At 42.7% G+C, this 18,144-nt stretch overlaps 1 protein-coding gene across 1 annotated transcript; it reads right to left on the reverse strand.

Moving 5' to 3' along the window:
- Nucleotides 1-4,017: 4,017 nt before the first annotated feature.
- LOC112874703 (ABC transporter B family member 25, mitochondrial) lies at nucleotides 4,018-16,111 on the reverse strand. The gene is made up of 20 exons (XM_025938182.1): nucleotides 15,733-16,111; nucleotides 14,932-15,144; nucleotides 14,385-14,571; nucleotides 14,217-14,278; nucleotides 13,755-13,798; nucleotides 13,125-13,227; nucleotides 12,872-12,979; nucleotides 12,628-12,711; nucleotides 12,477-12,537; nucleotides 11,780-11,925; nucleotides 11,355-11,471; nucleotides 11,163-11,248; nucleotides 10,424-10,512; nucleotides 6,125-6,180; nucleotides 5,914-5,994; nucleotides 5,387-5,452; nucleotides 5,210-5,302; nucleotides 5,056-5,120; nucleotides 4,639-4,774; nucleotides 4,018-4,466 (listed from the first exon to the last, which is right to left on the reverse strand). Exons 1-20 carry the CDS (start codon nucleotides 15,994-15,996, stop codon nucleotides 4,323-4,325), a joined length of 2,205 nt encoding a protein of 734 aa, XP_025793967.1. The 5' UTR covers nucleotides 15,997-16,111; the 3' UTR covers nucleotides 4,018-4,322.
- Nucleotides 16,112-18,144: the final 2,033 nt, after the last annotated feature.

Here is an 18,144-nt window from a genome sequence, read left to right on the forward strand (position 1 = left end):
GGACGGCAGCTATAGCTGCCTTTTTATTCACGAAATTTTCTCCTTGCCGGCAGCACTCGACGACGTCGAAGGCTTCGACTTCAGCTTGAACGGCTGCCTTGAAGAGCCGGCGAACTGGCCGAAGCCCAGCCGGCCGGGGACCAGCTTGGGCGCCGCGAACGGCCCGCACGCGGCGGCCGATGGCACGCTCGCGCCGCTTTTCTGCCCGGTCTCGGTCGCTGCCGCCGCGCCAGCCCTGGCGTCGTCGGCAACCTTGGTTGCTTGCCCCTCCTTTCTTGCTGTCTCCTCGCGCCCGTCGGCGCCGAACATCTTCTTGGCTCTATCCAAGAACGCGGCGGGCGTGCCCATGAGCACGAAGAGCTTGAGCACCTCGTCCGTCTCCAGCTTGCACTCGGGTGCCGCCGCCAGGTCGGCGGCCGACGACGGCCGCGCTGGGATCGCCTCCGTGGCGGCGGTGCCCAGGGGACGGGGCGACGGCGGGAGGAAGCCGGCGCTGGGAGAGAAGCCGCTCCAGCATTGCGGCGCGGGGCTGTGCCTGGCGCGCGCGACGCACTCGAGCGTCCTGAACTCGGCGGCCACTCGCGCCTTGAGCCCCGCGTGCCGCACGAACCCGTGCAGGCTGTCGCGGTAGGTGTGCTCCTGCGGCTGCTGAACAATTTGCACCAAGTTCAGTTTGGATTTGAATATGAACAGGAGAAGTTGCGATCATGAAAGCCATTCAAATTCTCAAAGTACGCTTAGAAGAAGAATAAACTCATTTGGAACACAAGTGGCCAAGTGAGTCTTACAGTATTGACGGTAACGTGCCGGCCTTGGAAGACAGGCATCGCCATGGGCCGCCAGCCTTGATCGGCTCCGGCACCTTCATTGTACGTCAGCCTCCTTCGCGGCACCAAGCCGGCACCGCCAACGCCCGCCGTCGTTGCTGCATCTCCGGCGAACCGCGTCTCAGCTACATACATATAATTAAGCGACAGAATGAAACAGCGCTAGCTTACGCTTCAATACCTTTTCTCGCCTTCTTTCCCGGCTGCGTGCCCTTGCTGATCTCCTTGGCGCCTCGCTGCCTCGCTCTCTGGTTCTCCGGAGTGCTGCCGCCGGCGCCGGTGCTGGCGCTCTCCTGCTTCCTCGTCTCGCCGGCGCTCTTCTTCCTCGGCGTGGTGGCGGACGGCTGCAGCGGCGCAGCAGCTGCGTGGCGCGAAGGGCCCCTGTTGGCCCCCTCTCTTCCCTCCGGCGTGATCGGCTGCTGCAGCTGGTCCAGGTGCCTCTGGCGCCATGCCGCGAGCTCCGCCACCGAGTACATCTGGTTGTTCTTCAGGGACATGAACACCTGCTTGGCTTGATCTAGCAGTGACATCGCCTGCATAGATCAAGGAAACACTGCTCCTGGCTTAATGCAATGAGCAATGTGAAGGTAAATAGTAACCACTGTGTCCATGCATGTAGGAGTGTGACATGGAAGCTAGGTGAACGATGAACCTCTCTGAAAGGCACGGTGTCCTGGCCGTTCATCGTTATTGCTCTCTGGAACACCACGTAAACATCGCTCTGCGATCGCGTAGAGAAATGAAGATCATGAAACCAGAGGTACAAATTCAATCCCAAGGATGCAACAAGAAACGGACCTCAAACTGCTCTAGTGCCTTGTACATGCCATCCTTGTTCTTCTGCCTTAATGTTGCGAAGTCGCCGGGCCTGCTCACTCGCTCTGCATAATCAGTCACCTGCAGTAGTAACACATTGAAGTTTCAGTCTGTCGCATGAAACAAGAAATAGGTGCCTAATAAAAAGTACGACTTGTTCATGTTTCAGCCTTTCTCTCAATCTACACAAATGATTCAGATGCATCGCCTCATTTCTCACCTGGATGTCATCAGGCATCGCAAACAACTCATGCCGATCTCTCCTGAAAAAGATGAAGATACATACGTGTATAAATCTTAACACTTAATAGGAAACAAGGTGATGGCTGATGAACAAGCCAAAAGAAGAGAGAGCCCAAAGACTACAGCTCCAACTCGTCAAGGATGTACTCGATGATTTGCCCCACTGAGCTTTGGCTTGTCGAGTTATCTGAAACGAAATCATAAGAAAGAATTCACATGACTGCTGCAGGCAACACCACAAATACTGAGGTAATAAAAGAAACACAAAACGTACTGCTACTGGGTGCATCTAATGGTTGCTGGTGGCTACATGAAGCTTCCCCCTGCAATTGCTGAAAAAGATCGCCCGGCAGATGAGAACTTGGAACGTATGAAGAGAGTTGGAACTTGGAAGCACCCAATGGCGGCCTACACAATTTACCTGGATTTCTTCATTCCTTTTTCTCTTCCCTCGCACGCTCAAGCCGGAAATGCTGTTCCGGATTATCTGCCAGGGATCAAGGAGGCAGACGCCGGCGGAGTCGCCGTCGTTCTTCTCCTCCAGCTTCAGCAATCTAGCGCTTCGCCTCTTCCCTTTTCCAGACATCTCTGGTACCTATTCCTCTTCCTTGCTGCTTAGAACAAAAACAAGGGACAGAGAGGGCAATGAGCCTACGATGCTGGCAATGCATCTGCGGTTGAAATTTTCTGCTCTTATGTTGGAAGATGGAGAAGAGGTTTCAATTTTACAGCTGGTAGCTCATGTATGTTGGTATTCATCCTGAGATGGAAACTTTTACTGGGCTAGAGGGGCACCGGAATGCCATGATATTCTAGGCCTTTAAGACCTGCACTTTTGGGATGACAGATTATAGATAGGAGGAATGCAGCAAAAGCTGTGAGGAGTATCCCAAATAACTTCGGATATTGTGAGCATGCTTGTAAGAGCTTTTGTGAGCATTTTTCTTCAACAAAATTGGAATCCTAGTAGGAGTACTAGGCAAGAGTGACCACACCATGTAGTATCCCAACGCGTCAGGGTAAGAAACAGTTGGCCTCATGGCAACAGCACACAAACAGCTGTGCACTGAGGTGTTACGGCAGGTTATGGTCAGGTTTAACTCAAATTAAGAGGCCCTGAGCCATCATGAATCACAACCATATCACTTGATGCAATGCTTAGGTGGCATGATACTACACTGGGGTCCGTTTTACGTTGCATATAGTTGCCATCCGTGTAGTATTACAACACACGTTTTGCTGCGATGCTGACTTGCAGCTTTTGCTGGGTGCAAGCGGAATGAATTTGCACGCTTTTGCAAATCCAAAGAGAGCTTTTACTGTAACAGTTCTCTCTCTAAAAAAGGAGAAAAACTGTAACAATGTCTACTTGTACAGGCGTGTGGAAGCCAGGCTTGAGAAACTGAAACACGAACGATGCCAGAACAAGCTGATAACGACCAGCCAATTGTTGGCGTAAAATTGCTATTAGAGTGTTTGAATTTGACCGGATGGCAAGCAAATATTTTCAGGAAATTATATTTTTTTCTGAAAAAAATCTATTTTACTCCCTTCAACAATTCACTTTATCCGCTTAATCCCCTGAGCAAAATTTAGGCTTAATTTGCTCCCCCAACAATTCCAATTAGTCCAATATACTCTCTAATAATATTTCTCTTTTTTTCTCCGCATACGAATTGAATTTTAAGGTCACATTTTGTGTGTGGATAAAGAACATGATGTCATATGTTAAAAAATACATTAAGAATTTTTCATGATTATTTTCATAATTTCAAAACATTTAACACAAAATTTATCAAAAAATACAATTCTGCACGAAAAATATACATGAAAAAAATTATTATATATTTTTATAGCATAGAGCATCATATTATAAGTTACAATGCAAAATTTAAAGTTCAAATTCAACTTGTAAGTGGAGAAATAAAAAAGAGAAATCTCATTAGAGGGTAGATTAGACCAATTGAAATAGTTTGAGGTAGTAACTTGAGCCTAAATTTGTTTAGAGAATTAAGTGGATAAAGTGAATTGTTGAGAGGAGTAAAATGAACTTTTTCTATTCTTTTTGGGCTCGTAAGTTGTAGCAAGAAATGAGAATATATCAGTAATACGTGTACACAGTAACAGCATCTGTACCAAAATGGTAATTGAGCTGAGACGAGTAAATATTTACCAGGCTTATTCCTTGTGCTACAGAAATGTTCATTGCCATGAAAAAAAACAGCTGGTATTGTCTATATAATATGATAATCTCAAAGGGGGAAAAGAATCGCCCGGGCTATCTTGGAATGGAGCTCTCTCTCCTAAACTGTAAGTTTATGTCCCCACATATCTAAAATCCTACTCCATTTACAAGGCGCAGATAAGTTGAAACCTGCTCCCCTCTCAGTTACAGGACTGTTTTCCCTTGCACAAAGGAAAAGTATACACCGTCAATCAAACCTCTAGGTTAACTGCAGCAGGGTCAACGGCATCACTGTTGTTCTGCTGAAACCACAATTCTGCGTATCGCCCACCCATTGACAGAAGAACATCATGAGGTCCTTGTTCTATTACCTTCCCATTCTCCAATACAATTATCTGAAAGTTCAAATTTGAAACAGGGCTCATCAAAATATCAGAGAAAAGATGAAACCAACAAGCAGTTGCCACTCTAGAGTGTACTGGGAAGCATTGTAGTTATAGTCTGGAAAATAGATGAGTTCAAAGAGTACTGAGGTTTCTTGAATCTTGAGAAGTTGCAAAAGCATACCTGATCACACTGCATTGCAGTTGTGAGTCGATGAGCAATAAAGATTGATGTTCGGCCAACGGATAAAGATTTCAGAGAGTTCAAAATTGAGGCTTCAGTAGTGCTATCAAGAGCACTTGTTGCTTCATCACATAATCTGACATAATTCAGAAGAAGAAAAAAAAATACCAAGAAAAAAGGGTCATTGGATAAGCCTATTATTTGCAAAAACATTTACTGTGAGAAATCTGAAATTAGTTCTAATGCATTAAGCAGGACCGACTTTGACATATCACGTGACTACGTGAACTCTCACAAAAGCACATAAACAGAGCTTATAACAGATTGGCTTCCTTAAAAGATTAAACACAGTGACACATTTCTCAGGTCATTGAGATCCAAATGAAAAAGGAGTAAACAAAAGCAAGGGGCACTCACAGAATTGAGGGCTCCTTCAAGAATACACGAGCTATCGACACTCGTTGTTTCTCCCCACCACTTAGCTGCAACAAGCCACAATTTGTTAGATATTTTGGCGGTGGAACAGGTTAACACATCTCCTCATCTGGCATGTTACAATATGTTGTCTCACCTTTAATCCTCGTTCTCCTACTACTGTGTCATACTTGTCTGGGAAGTTCATAATTGTATCATGAATAGCAGCACGTCGGGCAGCATCATAGACCTGCATGGAAACAAACTATAGCATTCCAAAACAAAACATATAATCATGTTATATGCACTTCAGAATGTCGAAGAAAATAGGTACCTCCTCGTCTTTTGCTGATAACCGCCCATACTGTATATTATGCTTAATCGTGTCATTAAAAAGTACCTGCATTCATGTCTACAATGTGAGCTTGGCTGGGCTTGGAACAGTGCCCATTGGCGTATGTTAACATGTATAGACACAATTCCCTGAAAACGTGTTAACAGAAAACCTTCAACATAGCTAGTGATCCACTACGTTGAAGAAAGATGCATATGGAGTTAAGGACACCAAAATATTTATGCATTGGCTATTAGAAATCTCTTGTGCTAAATAAATTCCACAATCCGGAATCCCAGAAGTAATGTTGCTTTACTATTTTATTTTTTAACTAAATTGGAGTACTGAACTCATGTTTGAATGTAAAAGAAATAATCCAAAGATGTTCGCAAATAATAGCTAGAAGAAGTTCCCATTGTACATGGAAGGCCGGATTATAAAACAGAACTTAACAAAGAAATCCAATTTCCAAATTCCTCTATAGTTTGAAAACTGCAGCGTTGACTAATGCATATCAGAAGGCTTACAGTGTCCTGAGGTACAACACCAAGACATTTTCGAAGGCTGTCTAGTGTCACTCCTCGGATATCTTGCCCATCAATCCGTACCTACCAGGGGGGGGGGGATCAGATGAATGGAATTTTCAATATACGTATCTCGAAGTCAATAAACCATGAGATGGGCATTGATTAGATTAACATGAAATTAGAAAGAAGATTAATGCTTTTATATTCTTACAGATCCTGATGTCGAATCAAAAAATCTGAACAGAAGTCTAAGAATGGTTGATTTCCCTGCATAAGAAAGGTACGGTTAAGGAACCCTTATACATAACAAAAGTTTTAAGGCCTCACACTAAAGCATAAAAAAGATATCCCTGACACTACACAAACAATGATGCTACCTGTTGTTAATCACTGTCGGCAAGATTTAGCATAGAAATTTCAAACAGATAAAATATAGAACCATGCCAATTGAAAATTAACAGTAGTTGGGTATCAAAATGGACAAGTTGAGTTTCAGCATCATTTTTAGATAAGAGGCTTATAACTTGCTGAACACTAGCTGGTAGTTGCTAGCTTCAGCAGTGAGCAAATAGAGAAGATAGACCAAGCAGGACCCAAAAATTATGTGCATATCCCCAAGGTTAGTAGCATGCATCAACTGCTGGACACCATATCCTTCACCGTGAACACAAGGGGTGGAAACAAGAAAGAAAGTATTGGTCAAGGCATAATTTATACTGTGTAATGTCCAGCAAATTAGGGCCCATGTGATGGATGAAGGTCAGCACCAAGACCTCCTTTGGGCTAGTGCACTGTTCACACCAGGTCCGGGGTGGGTTTGTTGTGTTAGAGATTAGATTAGATCAGATTGAGTTGTTATTTATTGGCAAAATTCCTTATGTACCATTGGCCTAAACCTTATTCCCGCATCTGCCACCAAAAAAATATATCTCCCGTATATGCCATTGGTCTTAAATTCTAATCCATTTAGTGCCATGAGAGTCACTTCCATTAGCAGCCACCGTTAGAAAAAGTTCAAAATGCCAACACTACCCCTGCCCCAACCATCCCCAAAATCGTAGATGCAATCCCCAATTCCCATCTCAGTCTTCTTCCTCACGAGCCGCGAGAGCACGCAAACCCTAGGCTCAGCTCCAGACCAAACCGAAACAAGCAGCCTCCTCCCCATCCAGCTCACAGCATGCCACACTAAATTGACGACGAGCGGATGGTCCGCTCGGTGAGGAAGGAGGTGGCGGCACTGCATCTCTGATCTGGAAGGGGGGCTTGCGTGGGCTGCCTCCTCGCGACGCCACGATTCCAATCCGGCTGGAGCTGCTGCCGCTGCAGTATGGTTAGATGAGCCCCGCCGGCAACCTCGAGAACGACCCCCCACTGCTCCTGTCGAGGTATAATTTCAGTTCGTCGGCAGCTGCTCTCTCTCTGGCGCATCACATGCCTATTTTTTCGACGCCCAATTTTTCCAGCCCATGGCGCGTCAGATACGCGCATCCACACCTTGCACGAGCAGTCCCAGCCATGGCACAACTCCACGCACCACCACAACGTCTCTCTCTCTCTCTTCTTCTTCTTTTCTTGCGAGTACTGAGCCAAGCCAACATTGATGTTTCTGTACACTAATTTTATATATAGCTTACTTTCTTTATTCAGTATACCTGTTGGACCACATTGCTTTCTCATTTATGTGCGGCAACAACAATCTGAATGCCCTGTTATATATAATTATGGTGTGATTAGAAAGCATACACATCAATTTTCAAAGCAATCAGAGGAGACATCTGATTCCTTTTCTGTAATCTGTGAAACCTGTGCATTGTAATTATTCCCAAAGATTACTAGTATTTTTCAATCAAATAGTAGTATATAGGACAAAGATTGCTGATTGATCCTTGTATAATCTCTAACATATCTACAGGATGGATCCCACATTGGACAAAATTGGTTGTACCAGCCAATCAAATCCTCCAACTATGTCTGTTGTCGCGATTCCTCCAGCTGATATTCCAGCACCTGCCAGCCAACCAAGCCTTGCCATTGTTCCTCCCACTGATACTTATCTGGACAACCCATTTCCAATGTTTGAGCATGTTGGAGTCAATGAAGAAGTATCGTATGGTGAGGAAGCCCTTGATGAGGAGGAGGGCGAGGAGGAGGGCGAGGAGAACGACGACGAGGAGGGCGAAGAGGTCGAGGAAACAGATGGTTCTTGTGAAGTTGAAGATGTCGATGGCAATGATGATGAGGACTGGGTTGCAAAAGAGGTCGAACAGCCTGACATACCTAAATTTGCATATGACAAAGATGATCCACCTATGTCTGAAGGATCAATCTATTCTTGCATCACTTTAAAAGGATGTTTGTTGCTTTCAAGGCTTGTGTAGATGGATTCCTCAATGGTTGCAGGCCATACCACTCCATAGGTAGCACATTTCTTACTGGAAGGTTCAGAGGGCAGTTAGCTACTGTGTGTGCAGTGGATGGGCACAACTGGCTCTTTCCAGTTGTGTTTGCAATAAAGGAGTGTGAGGATAGTGAGAACTGGGAGTGGTTCATGGAAAAATTACATGACTGCATAGGAGATCCTATAGGCTTGGCCATATGTACTGATGCTGGAAAGGGACTCAATGTAATTAAGACTGTATTAAAAAATGCTGAGCACAGGGAGTGCATTTTGGATGTGGGAACTTGACCTTCCATCAATGTTTTAAATCACGGGCTATTGTATTTAGCGGTGCCCATCTTCAGCTGCTATGGCAGCTATATCGGGCGCTATAGCGCCACTAAGCAATTTAGCGATCAAAATAAAACGTGCAGCTTACAGCAAAAAATAATCTTCCGTTGTGTGGGACCCACCAGCCACCACTCATCCTTATCCTATATTCTTATCTCCTGCCCCTTCTCCTTCAGCTGGCGTGTCCGCTACACCAGCCCCCTCTGTTTGACCACTGATGCTAACATCCCCGTTCCCCAGCCTGGTGCTGGCCTTCGCACGATGAGGTGGCCACGGCTCACTTCCCTGCCTGGAGAACGCCATGAGCTCGCTGTGCCGCCTTCGTTTCTTGCTCAGGGTGCGCTGTGACTACCTTGAGCAACGCGGGACCATCATTGTGTCGACCACTGCCGCCAGCGCCCGTGCTCGCCTCGCCGACTCCCTACCTCGCCTCACAGCAAGCCACTGCCGATTTCCTCCCCTTCCATGTGAGCGCCGCCGCCTTGGCCCTCTCCGCTTTTCCTCTCCTTCCGCATGAGCGCTGCCAGCATGATTTGCACGAGACCGGTAAGCAAAACAGAAAGGCGGCGCTAAAATCCTATCGCCGCTATGGCAATTAGCACAGCTAAATGCAGCAAAAGCGCTTGTAGCTGAAATAGCAGAACAAAGTGCCTTTGCGTAGCGGGAGCGGCCTTCAGACGCTATAGCGCCACTAAAGCGCCGCTATAGCCCGCTATTTGCTACATTGCCTTCTATTCTTATTTTGGAGAAATTATGGATGTATGTAGAGCAAACTAGATGATGTCTATGTATTTGGGAGGGTCAGAAAGCTATGTTATGTGACTTTTAAAACACTGGAATGGTCATGAAGTTATTGTATTGGTCTTATGATGGAAATTGTGTCCATATTCTTATATAGATTCCTTAATTTCAATTGGTGGCATAAACGGGACAGATGAGATTTACAACCATCTAAGCAGCAGGGGCAAATGGGTCATTTTGTACATTTCTGTTAGTCAAAACTATCGGAATGTAGTCAATATGGCACAAAAGAGATTAACTTTTATGGCCAATGGCATTCACAGGATACAAATTTTTTAGGTGGCAGACAAGGGATAAAAGTTTTAGCCAATGGCATATAGAAAATTTACCCTTATTTATTCCCTTGTGGGATGGGATGACGCAACAAACCCAGTCTGGGCTTGGTGTGAACAGTGAGCGGGTCCTAGACAGGTCTGGTGCTGACCCTTCCTCCATACTATTTCATTGCTGATAAAATATATGAAGACATTTATACCGGACAGTTCTGGTAAGTCAAAACGAGGTCCAATTTGTGGTTTGTGATTAATATTTAAAGTTTTAAGAATGATATGAAAAATATTGTAGTTTACTTGAAAATTAAATGAAGGTTAGCTGATTCTGCGGCCCAACTATTGTATGTCATACTTGTCTTGTAGTTTGACATACAACATCGCCATTTGCAATTTAGATTAGGAAAAAAAATAATCTGAAAACCAAAGTTTCAAGGATTCCAACCAAGCAAGATTGTCGTGACCCACCTCAACACCAAATGAAGCCTAATAAATACTATCTTTTGTTACCAACTATGAATACTAGGATCCAAAATCATAAGAATTCAATACCAGAACTCCTGTGCAACATGAGTTCATTAAAAAATAACAAAACAGGTTTTCAGATGTATAATGTGAACATATGATAAGCAATAGAAACCTTCAAATTTTACATCTGGCCACAGATGCATTAGATATTACTTGATAAATAAAAAAAATATTCCCATACCGCTGCCACTAGTTCCGACAATGGCCACGCTCTGTCCTGCAGGTACTGTGAAAGTAGCACCATCAAGAATCTTCCTTTCTGGTACGTACCTGTAATAAATCAAACAATTAACTGAATCATAAATAAATACATCCTTATGTCAATATATTGTAGTTCACACCATATACCAAATTATGATCATTTTTGTGTAATTCTACCAAACAGGAAAATAACTTCAATGGGTTTCTCAATGTTCTATCTTAAATTAATTATAATAGAAGTCTCCTACCCACATGCATAAGAACTTGTTTCTGAGAAATTAGAAATTAAAGTTTGTAGGCTCTGTGTTGACTAATATGTTCGTGTATTGGCATCTGTGTATCTGATATAATGATGTTTACTAAAATGACTTAGGCAATGGGAATTTGTTAGAAATAAACAGGTGACATTTCACCATATTGACCTTCTAAGTTATGAGACTATAAACATAGGAATCACAAAATTTAACTGACCAAAAATAGTTTGATCACTACAATTTCAGTTCTGAAATAGGTTTCAGCAAGGAAATATTCACTCTCAATCAGATCAGATTAAGGACAGCTGTAATGCTTCCATATTTCTCACCAAAAAATCAATGGTTGTCAATGGTTAGAAGAAAATAAGCGCCTTTCGTGCTAGTTGTTTGAGACTTGCATAGTTTTTTAGGAAAGAATATAAGCACTTTGCTCCTCTCAACAAGTTATTAAAGAACAAGACTTACCCAAAATGGACATTTTCGAATTCAATGCATCCTCCCTTGAATTGCAAAGGTTGTGCATGAGGCTCATCCATTATTCCAGGTTTTTCCTAAGAAAATGAAAACAGCAAGTCTGAAGCATCAGAGAGCATGGCTTAAGAATGAAATGAAACTACAAGCCCTTAGACGCTCAACAGTATAACTACAAAACTTTACCTCAAGCAACTGAAACATAGACTTCATGTCAATCAGGCTTTGTCTAGATTCTCGATACACACTCCCAAGAAAATTTAGAGGCAATGATAGCTGGAATAGAAGTCCATTAACCATGACCTGCCAAGAATTCACAACATTAATCAAAAGCAACTAGCAAATGACTAGAGATTTGCACGTTTTAGGAAAAACAATGACTAGAGACAAAATTGACAACTAAAGCCATATAAAATCAAGGTTTAATTAAACATTTGTTTTTAAAAAAAATTATTGATATAGCTCACAATTCATTTTTATTATCATAATTCCATATCTTCTAGTCATCCGGTGATATGAATGAGTTACTAGTCATTTCAAAGTGTGAGACATGCACGGTAACACCACATGATATAGCAAACAAATAGAACATGGATGAGATAAATAGTTACCAAATCACCCACAGTAAGAGCACCACTCATTACTCCATATGAGCTCAAAACCATTGCTGTTGATAAAGCCGAGCTAAAGATAATGTTTTGACCAAAATTCAGGTAGGCAAGGCTACTTTGGGTCTTCAATGCAGCATCCTCATAATCTGGCCACATGATAATGAAAATAGTTAAAAGATCAGATCTATATAACAAAATCAACTTATGATGTGTACCAGTGTTTAAGCACTTTACAAAATAGTTTTTTTTCCTCGAACGCGCAGGAGAACTGCGCATCAATATATTAAGAAGATTTTTTACGAAATAATTAATACATCAGATCTCTTTAACAAAATAGTCAGCTGGGATTCATCAGATCTATGAAACATAACTTGATGTCTTGTTTAAGCACTAAAACAACAACTGCATTCTGAACCCTTAATTTTCATCAAAGAGACCAATTCGACAATTCAATTCGAAACCTTTTTACCTTTAGGAGCACATTCAGCATATCAAGATGCAATTGATACATGTCAACAATTACCAACTTTGTATCGACTTTAGCAAAATATTTTTTAAGCAACTTTTGCAAAATATTTTAGACAGATGAACACAATGTAACCTCAAATGCTGAAACTAATGTTTAAGGAACATCTGGTTGCGTACACCTACTCTACGATTACATTTCAACCAAGAAGAAAGAAATATATGCACTCACTTCTTAAATATTTGTCGTACTTCTCAACTTCAAATTGTTCATTGTTGAAGTACTTCACAGTCTGTACGCAATCAAAGAAAGATCAACAATTTGTTACAACTAGAATAAAGAAGGTAAGATGGAGAAACCAGAGTAATGGACATGATGTGACCTCATAATTCAGAAGAGAGTCAACTGCCACTGTACTGGAAGCGTTATCAGCTTTATTCATGGCTGTCCTGAATTTAGTCCGCCACTGTCATAATAATATATTTTTTTTAAAAAAAGAACACCAATGAGAAACAGAGTAAAACACAATTAGACTTCACATGACGACATCATTAAAAAGATAAATTGAACAGTTGCGATAACAAGAATATGTTGAGAGATCTGATGGCATAGCATTGTGTTTGCACCTGTGTGACAGCCAAAGTGAAAGCAATATAAGTAGCAACTGAAACTGAAGTAATCCAAGCAAAAGTGGAACCAAACTTGTAGGCAAGTATGCTTGAGACCATACCAATCTGTAAATGGGAACCAAAAACACAAGGCTTAGGTAACAGAAAAGCCCAAAAGGAAAATGCCATATATTTCTAAAGTGAAACAACATCACGAGAAATATGCATAACTAATGGAGCGTAGCATTCACACACAATAAATTATAGGTACCTCTAGTATTGTGGGCACAACATTGAACACCATCACTGTTAGAATGTAATTTATTGCACGGCTGCCTCGATCAATTATGCGATTTAGAGCACCAGTTTGTCGGCTAGAAACACAGAAGCAAGTAAGAAGCATAAGAAAGACTTCAAATATTCTCCACCTTGTATGCATCAATTCTAAAAAAAGGTACTCCCGCCGGTCATAATAGGATGATGTTAGGACAGCAAAACTGAACTAAGTTTAGTTTAATTTGCTGTCCCAACATCATTTTATCATGACTGGAGGAGTATATATAACAAACAGTGCTGAATTCTTAAGACTTGTTTCCACTGATGTTTATTAGGGAACTACCCCCTTCCTCACTGGGAGTAAAATGGGACTATTGTTATGAAAATAGTGCAGTCAGCTGTCCCTTGACTGGTGTTTTTGTCATTGCCAAGAAACATCGCCCCAATTTCATACCAGTAGTCAAGCAATCGAGATATCTAATTCTCTGATGTTACCTGTGTAATCTTCTATGCTACTTTTGAGTCTGATGTTTTCTCAAATATATCATGAGTTAAATAAATGAAATGATTTTTTCCTTCCAGAGACTGAGAAAATAGTATAGGAGGGAGCATTTCCTATAAGTACCTTAGATGATAACGAAGATCAAGCTCATGCAAGTGAGAAAATACCTGCAATACCAAGAGCCCACAAATTAAGGATGATTTTAACATTTAATTGTGTGTTCAGCATCAATAATAGAAAATAATCAGAAGTATCTGATGCCTGAGATAGATCAAAGGATGATGCTTCAATTATGCTATTAAAATTTGGAAGAATTATGTGTAGTCTTCAAAACATCTTCATCTAACAAAATATTTCAACACGCATATAAGCATCAGTTCAATAACATGTTCATTACTCGACCAACAACTGGAACTGTAGTTATTTCATGAATACAGACATATATAGGAGAACTACAATACTGCATAGCAATACATTTTATTCCAGAAAAGATTCACACGGCGTTGGAACATCTGGACAGTTACAAAAAACTGTAGATTATCAACATTGCAGCGTGAAAAGAAAACAATAAGTTCCAATATTTACCATTCTAGATACTGAACGGATGGCTCTCAAGGTCACTTTAGAAAATACAGCATTTCGAAGCTCTGGAAACACAGAAATGACCATTTTAGGGAGAATGAAAGGTAATTATATGCGTTCCAAGAAAGGGAAAAAAGAAAGATATCCGGGAATGCTTGGAAAGGTGTTTACCTGTACAGGCCGACACTCCTGATCGTGCAATTCCATAACCAATTAGCACAGCTGCTGGGCTTGCAAAGAGAGCCAATAGGGTGGCATTAGTTTCTGTGAACGATGCCAGTGAGGATTCAGCACCACCAAGGGCTGCAAGCCAATCGATAGCGAGCTTAAACAAGAAAGGCACTTGAACATTTATAACCTGGTGTTCATATCAAATGCAAAAGGTCAGGTAAGAAAGTTGAAAATTTCATGCAAAAGGTCAATGCTGATTTTCTTAGAAAAGAGGCAACTCAAATGTGTAGTTAGCTCATCAATGCCTCTGATAAGAGAAACAAATGGCTTCACTAAACGTGAGCGGTGCAATATCAAACCACACATGCCTAAATAAAGGTTACCATTTTCAAACAAGTACTCCCTCAGATTTCAAATATATGTCCATCTAGCCTTTCTTACTCTTCTACAAATGTAAGTACAAACCATAGAGTCATTTTATCGTCAACCATAAACTGTGCAGAAGTCCAAACAGGCATGCATTTGGAATTGGAGGGAGTCGCTTTACCTTTGCACCAACTAATAGGCCAAGCGACAACACAAGCCTGAAGCGGAAGTCAGGGCTGTCATTCAACAATAAGTACTTCCCAAGGTTTTTCAGTATCTGGGAATCTGCTATCTGCTCATCGACATCCTTTTTTGAAGCATCTTTCTGGACCTTGTCATTATCCGGCTTCCCAACTGTCACAGCATTTGCAGATGTGGAGAATGCATGTCCTCTCTGCATATATAGCATGAACCACAAAATAAGAATTCAAAAAAACATTCCTAGAAAGGCAACAGACAAAAGGCAGCAATTTGGCCCTTGGACCAACCGTGAGAAACTACCAATTTTTTCAATGGAATTAATACCGTTCAAATAGAACATTAGGTGTGACACTCCTTTTTCTCTACGTCAAACTTGCCCTTGTTTAGTGCCTTGATGCACTAAGCACAAAAGTATCATCATAAGCTAACAAATTGCAAACTATACTGAAAGCACCTCAATAGAGATTACTTTATAGAAGCAAAGGCTAATACTGAATTTTTACAAATGTCCTTTTGCAAACCATTAACAATAAAACTGAGACGAAACAGCAGGTCCCACTGATCATCACCAATATTTTCTTTGTGCTTTTATCAGCAAAAGGTACTAAGGAAACACTATTACTATTGCCCTCTGTTTTACTACCAATATTTCACTAGTCACTACTCACTAGGCCTACTTCAGCATATGTATTGTGCCAAGAAAAAAATGCTGACACGCACTAAGGCCTCTAAACAGCCTATAATTCAACCAATCACAAATGCGGTAGTAAGCGCAGATTACCGTGTCTCGGGCAAGCCGCGCGCCGTGCGGCGGGTAGGCAGAGACTGGCAGGAAGCTGCCGAGGCGGCCAAAAAGGCCCCCTTTCCCGGGCGGGATGCCACAGTTGGGTCCGAGGAGAGGGTTGGTGAGAGGTTTCGGCACGCCCGGCCTGCTGGCTCCGTCCAGCCGCCGGAATCCGGCGGCGGCGGCGGCAGTCTGGGAGGGTTCAAGCCGGGAGACGCGGAGGAGGTGGCCCGCCGCGAGTATGCGGGAGGAAGGCCGCATGGCGCTTGCCGGCCGCGGCGGCGGCGGCGGTGGCCGTGTTGGGTAGGGTCAGCGGGCGAAGCGTGGCGTGGAGGCGGAGGTGGACTCCCTGTGGAGAATAAGGTCTTTTCTTCCTCTTTTCTTGCCATATTCCCATCTAGTAACATTCTTCCTTTTCTTTTGGTGTGTCCTGGTGTTTAAACTTTATTTTAAAAACGGGATGATTCATCGTACCTGGACAGATTTGTGATGCGAGTAAGATTTTGACACCAGATGGCCTTGTTAGCCTTGGAAAAAAAATCACTCATATGGTATTTATCCAAAATTCGACAGTCCGTTCTACACAGAAGTTTCTTGCAATAATATGGTGAAATTTGGGCCATCAATTACTTCACGAAAAGACTAGGTAGCCATTTTAATAGAGATAACCGGCACATTATTCTCTATTCTTTGATTACGGCAAGCAACCACATTTTTATCATGCTAGAACAAAGGAAGAGCGAGCATACCAAATTGTTGCTGTTGCGCTGATGTTAAAATAGCGGCCATACTCATTGATTTAGACATTCACTAGATAAGCCTGTACGGCATACTGTTCCCGGGCCTAAACGGGGCATAGAAATCCCAGCACGGCCAAAACTTTGCGTTCATGCGGCGGCAGTGCAAGGAAAAAGCCGGTGCCTCCAGCTCTTCCATCCGTACGTGATCGGAAATGGAAAAAAGCTCCAAAAGTCACAGCACCCACGGCGCGACAAACTGACACGTGGAAACGAATGGTTGAGCTCTGACTGCTCAAGCCGCCGCCAATCGCGGCCATCCAGGGCCAGTACACGACGTAACGAAACGAACAGTGCAGGACGAGTGCTGTCACTCTGTCAGGCGAAGAAAAAAGAAGGAAAGTTAAGCGACTGACGTCGCGATCCGTGATGCAACTGCGATTCTTGTTTTAGCTTCTGACCAATTTTGAAGTTTGATTTTAAAAATTTTAAAAATTAGATAACTTCTAGAATTCAGAATCAAAAATTCAGGGATCATCTGATTTTAAAATTTTCTAAAACCGAATTTTCAAAATTAGTCATAAACTGAAACTAACGAGACCTGCACTTTTCTTTTAGACGGTGCTTTATTCATACTAATGATTTTTTTTTCGAGGGTGTGTATAGGTCCTGCAGTTCACTGCGTAGCTGACCTACGGGCAGATGATGGCACAGAATTTAGAGCCACGACCCAGGTAGCCTGCTGAGATGGAGATACCATCTGTGTGGCTGGTGGCAGCTACGGTCCGAGCCACAGCCGGAAGGTTCTTGTGGCGGAGCCACACAAAACGAGAGCTCAGCTGCCGCAGGATGCAGCTAGCCTTATCGAATTGGAACCCGAATAGCACCAGGCCCACTTGAGCGAACTACCCGTGAATCTTGTATCGTCGTGACACACGTTTACATGCATTTGTATACGATCTGTTGGAGGGCTGGCAAGCCCAAAAACTTGCAAGCGCAACACGGCCCGACTACGAAGCCCATTCCAGCGGTGTGGTCTGGCTGGACCAGGCCCGCGTTCGCGTGATCAGAACAGCGAATTTTTTTAAAAAAGGGGATAAAAAAAATAAAATTCGAAAAAGGGTGCCAGTTGGATAAATTTAGGAAAATGGGTGCCTCCCGCCCGCTGGGAGGGCGGAAAGGAGCCTCCCGCCCAACCATAGGGCGGGATGCTTAAAAAAAATTTCCAGGGACCTCTTCGCGAATAAGAAAACTTTTTTTATTCGCGAAGAGGTCCCTGAAGCAGGCCTCCCGCCCGGCCACTGGGCGATGCCTCCCGCCCGGCCACTGGGCGGGATGCCTCCTGGTGCATTGTTATTTCATGTGTGTGTGTTTTCTGGCTTCCAAAATTCGTAACAATTCACAGAAAAATCCAAAAATAGCAAAACTAGTTTTGTTAGAAACTAGATTTCAAACTCCATAACTTTAATGGAGTTTAGTTTGAAACAAAATACTTTTACCCCTATTTTAAAACTAAGATTAAGGAAAGTTTATGCTTAACTTTAGGATTTCATGGTTTGTTGTTTATGAAGTTTGGTATGACTATTCTATAAACTCTAGGTACCTTTGTGCAAAGTTTTAAACTCAAATTTGATGTAAATTTAACTTCTTTTGTCTTGAATTTTTCAAATTT

Source organism: Panicum hallii, chromosome 9 (assembly GCF_002211085.1).
Source record: "Panicum hallii strain FIL2 chromosome 9, PHallii_v3.1, whole genome shotgun sequence".
NCBI lineage: Eukaryota > Viridiplantae > Streptophyta > Magnoliopsida > Poales > Poaceae > Panicum > Panicum hallii.

Coding starts and splice junctions, on each gene's coding strand:
- LOC112874703 (XM_025938182.1), bottom strand. CDS start 15,996: ATGCGGCCTTCCTCCCGCATACTCGCGGCGGGCCACCTCCTCCGCGTC. Junction 11,472..11,779: donor CTCTTACTGTGGGTGATTTG/GTAACTATTTAT, acceptor AATTCTTGGCAG/GTCATGGTTAATGGACTTCT. Junction 4,775..5,055: donor TTGAAGGAGCCCTCAATTCT/GTGAGTGCCCCT, acceptor GAATTATGTCAG/ATTATGTGATGAAGCAACAA.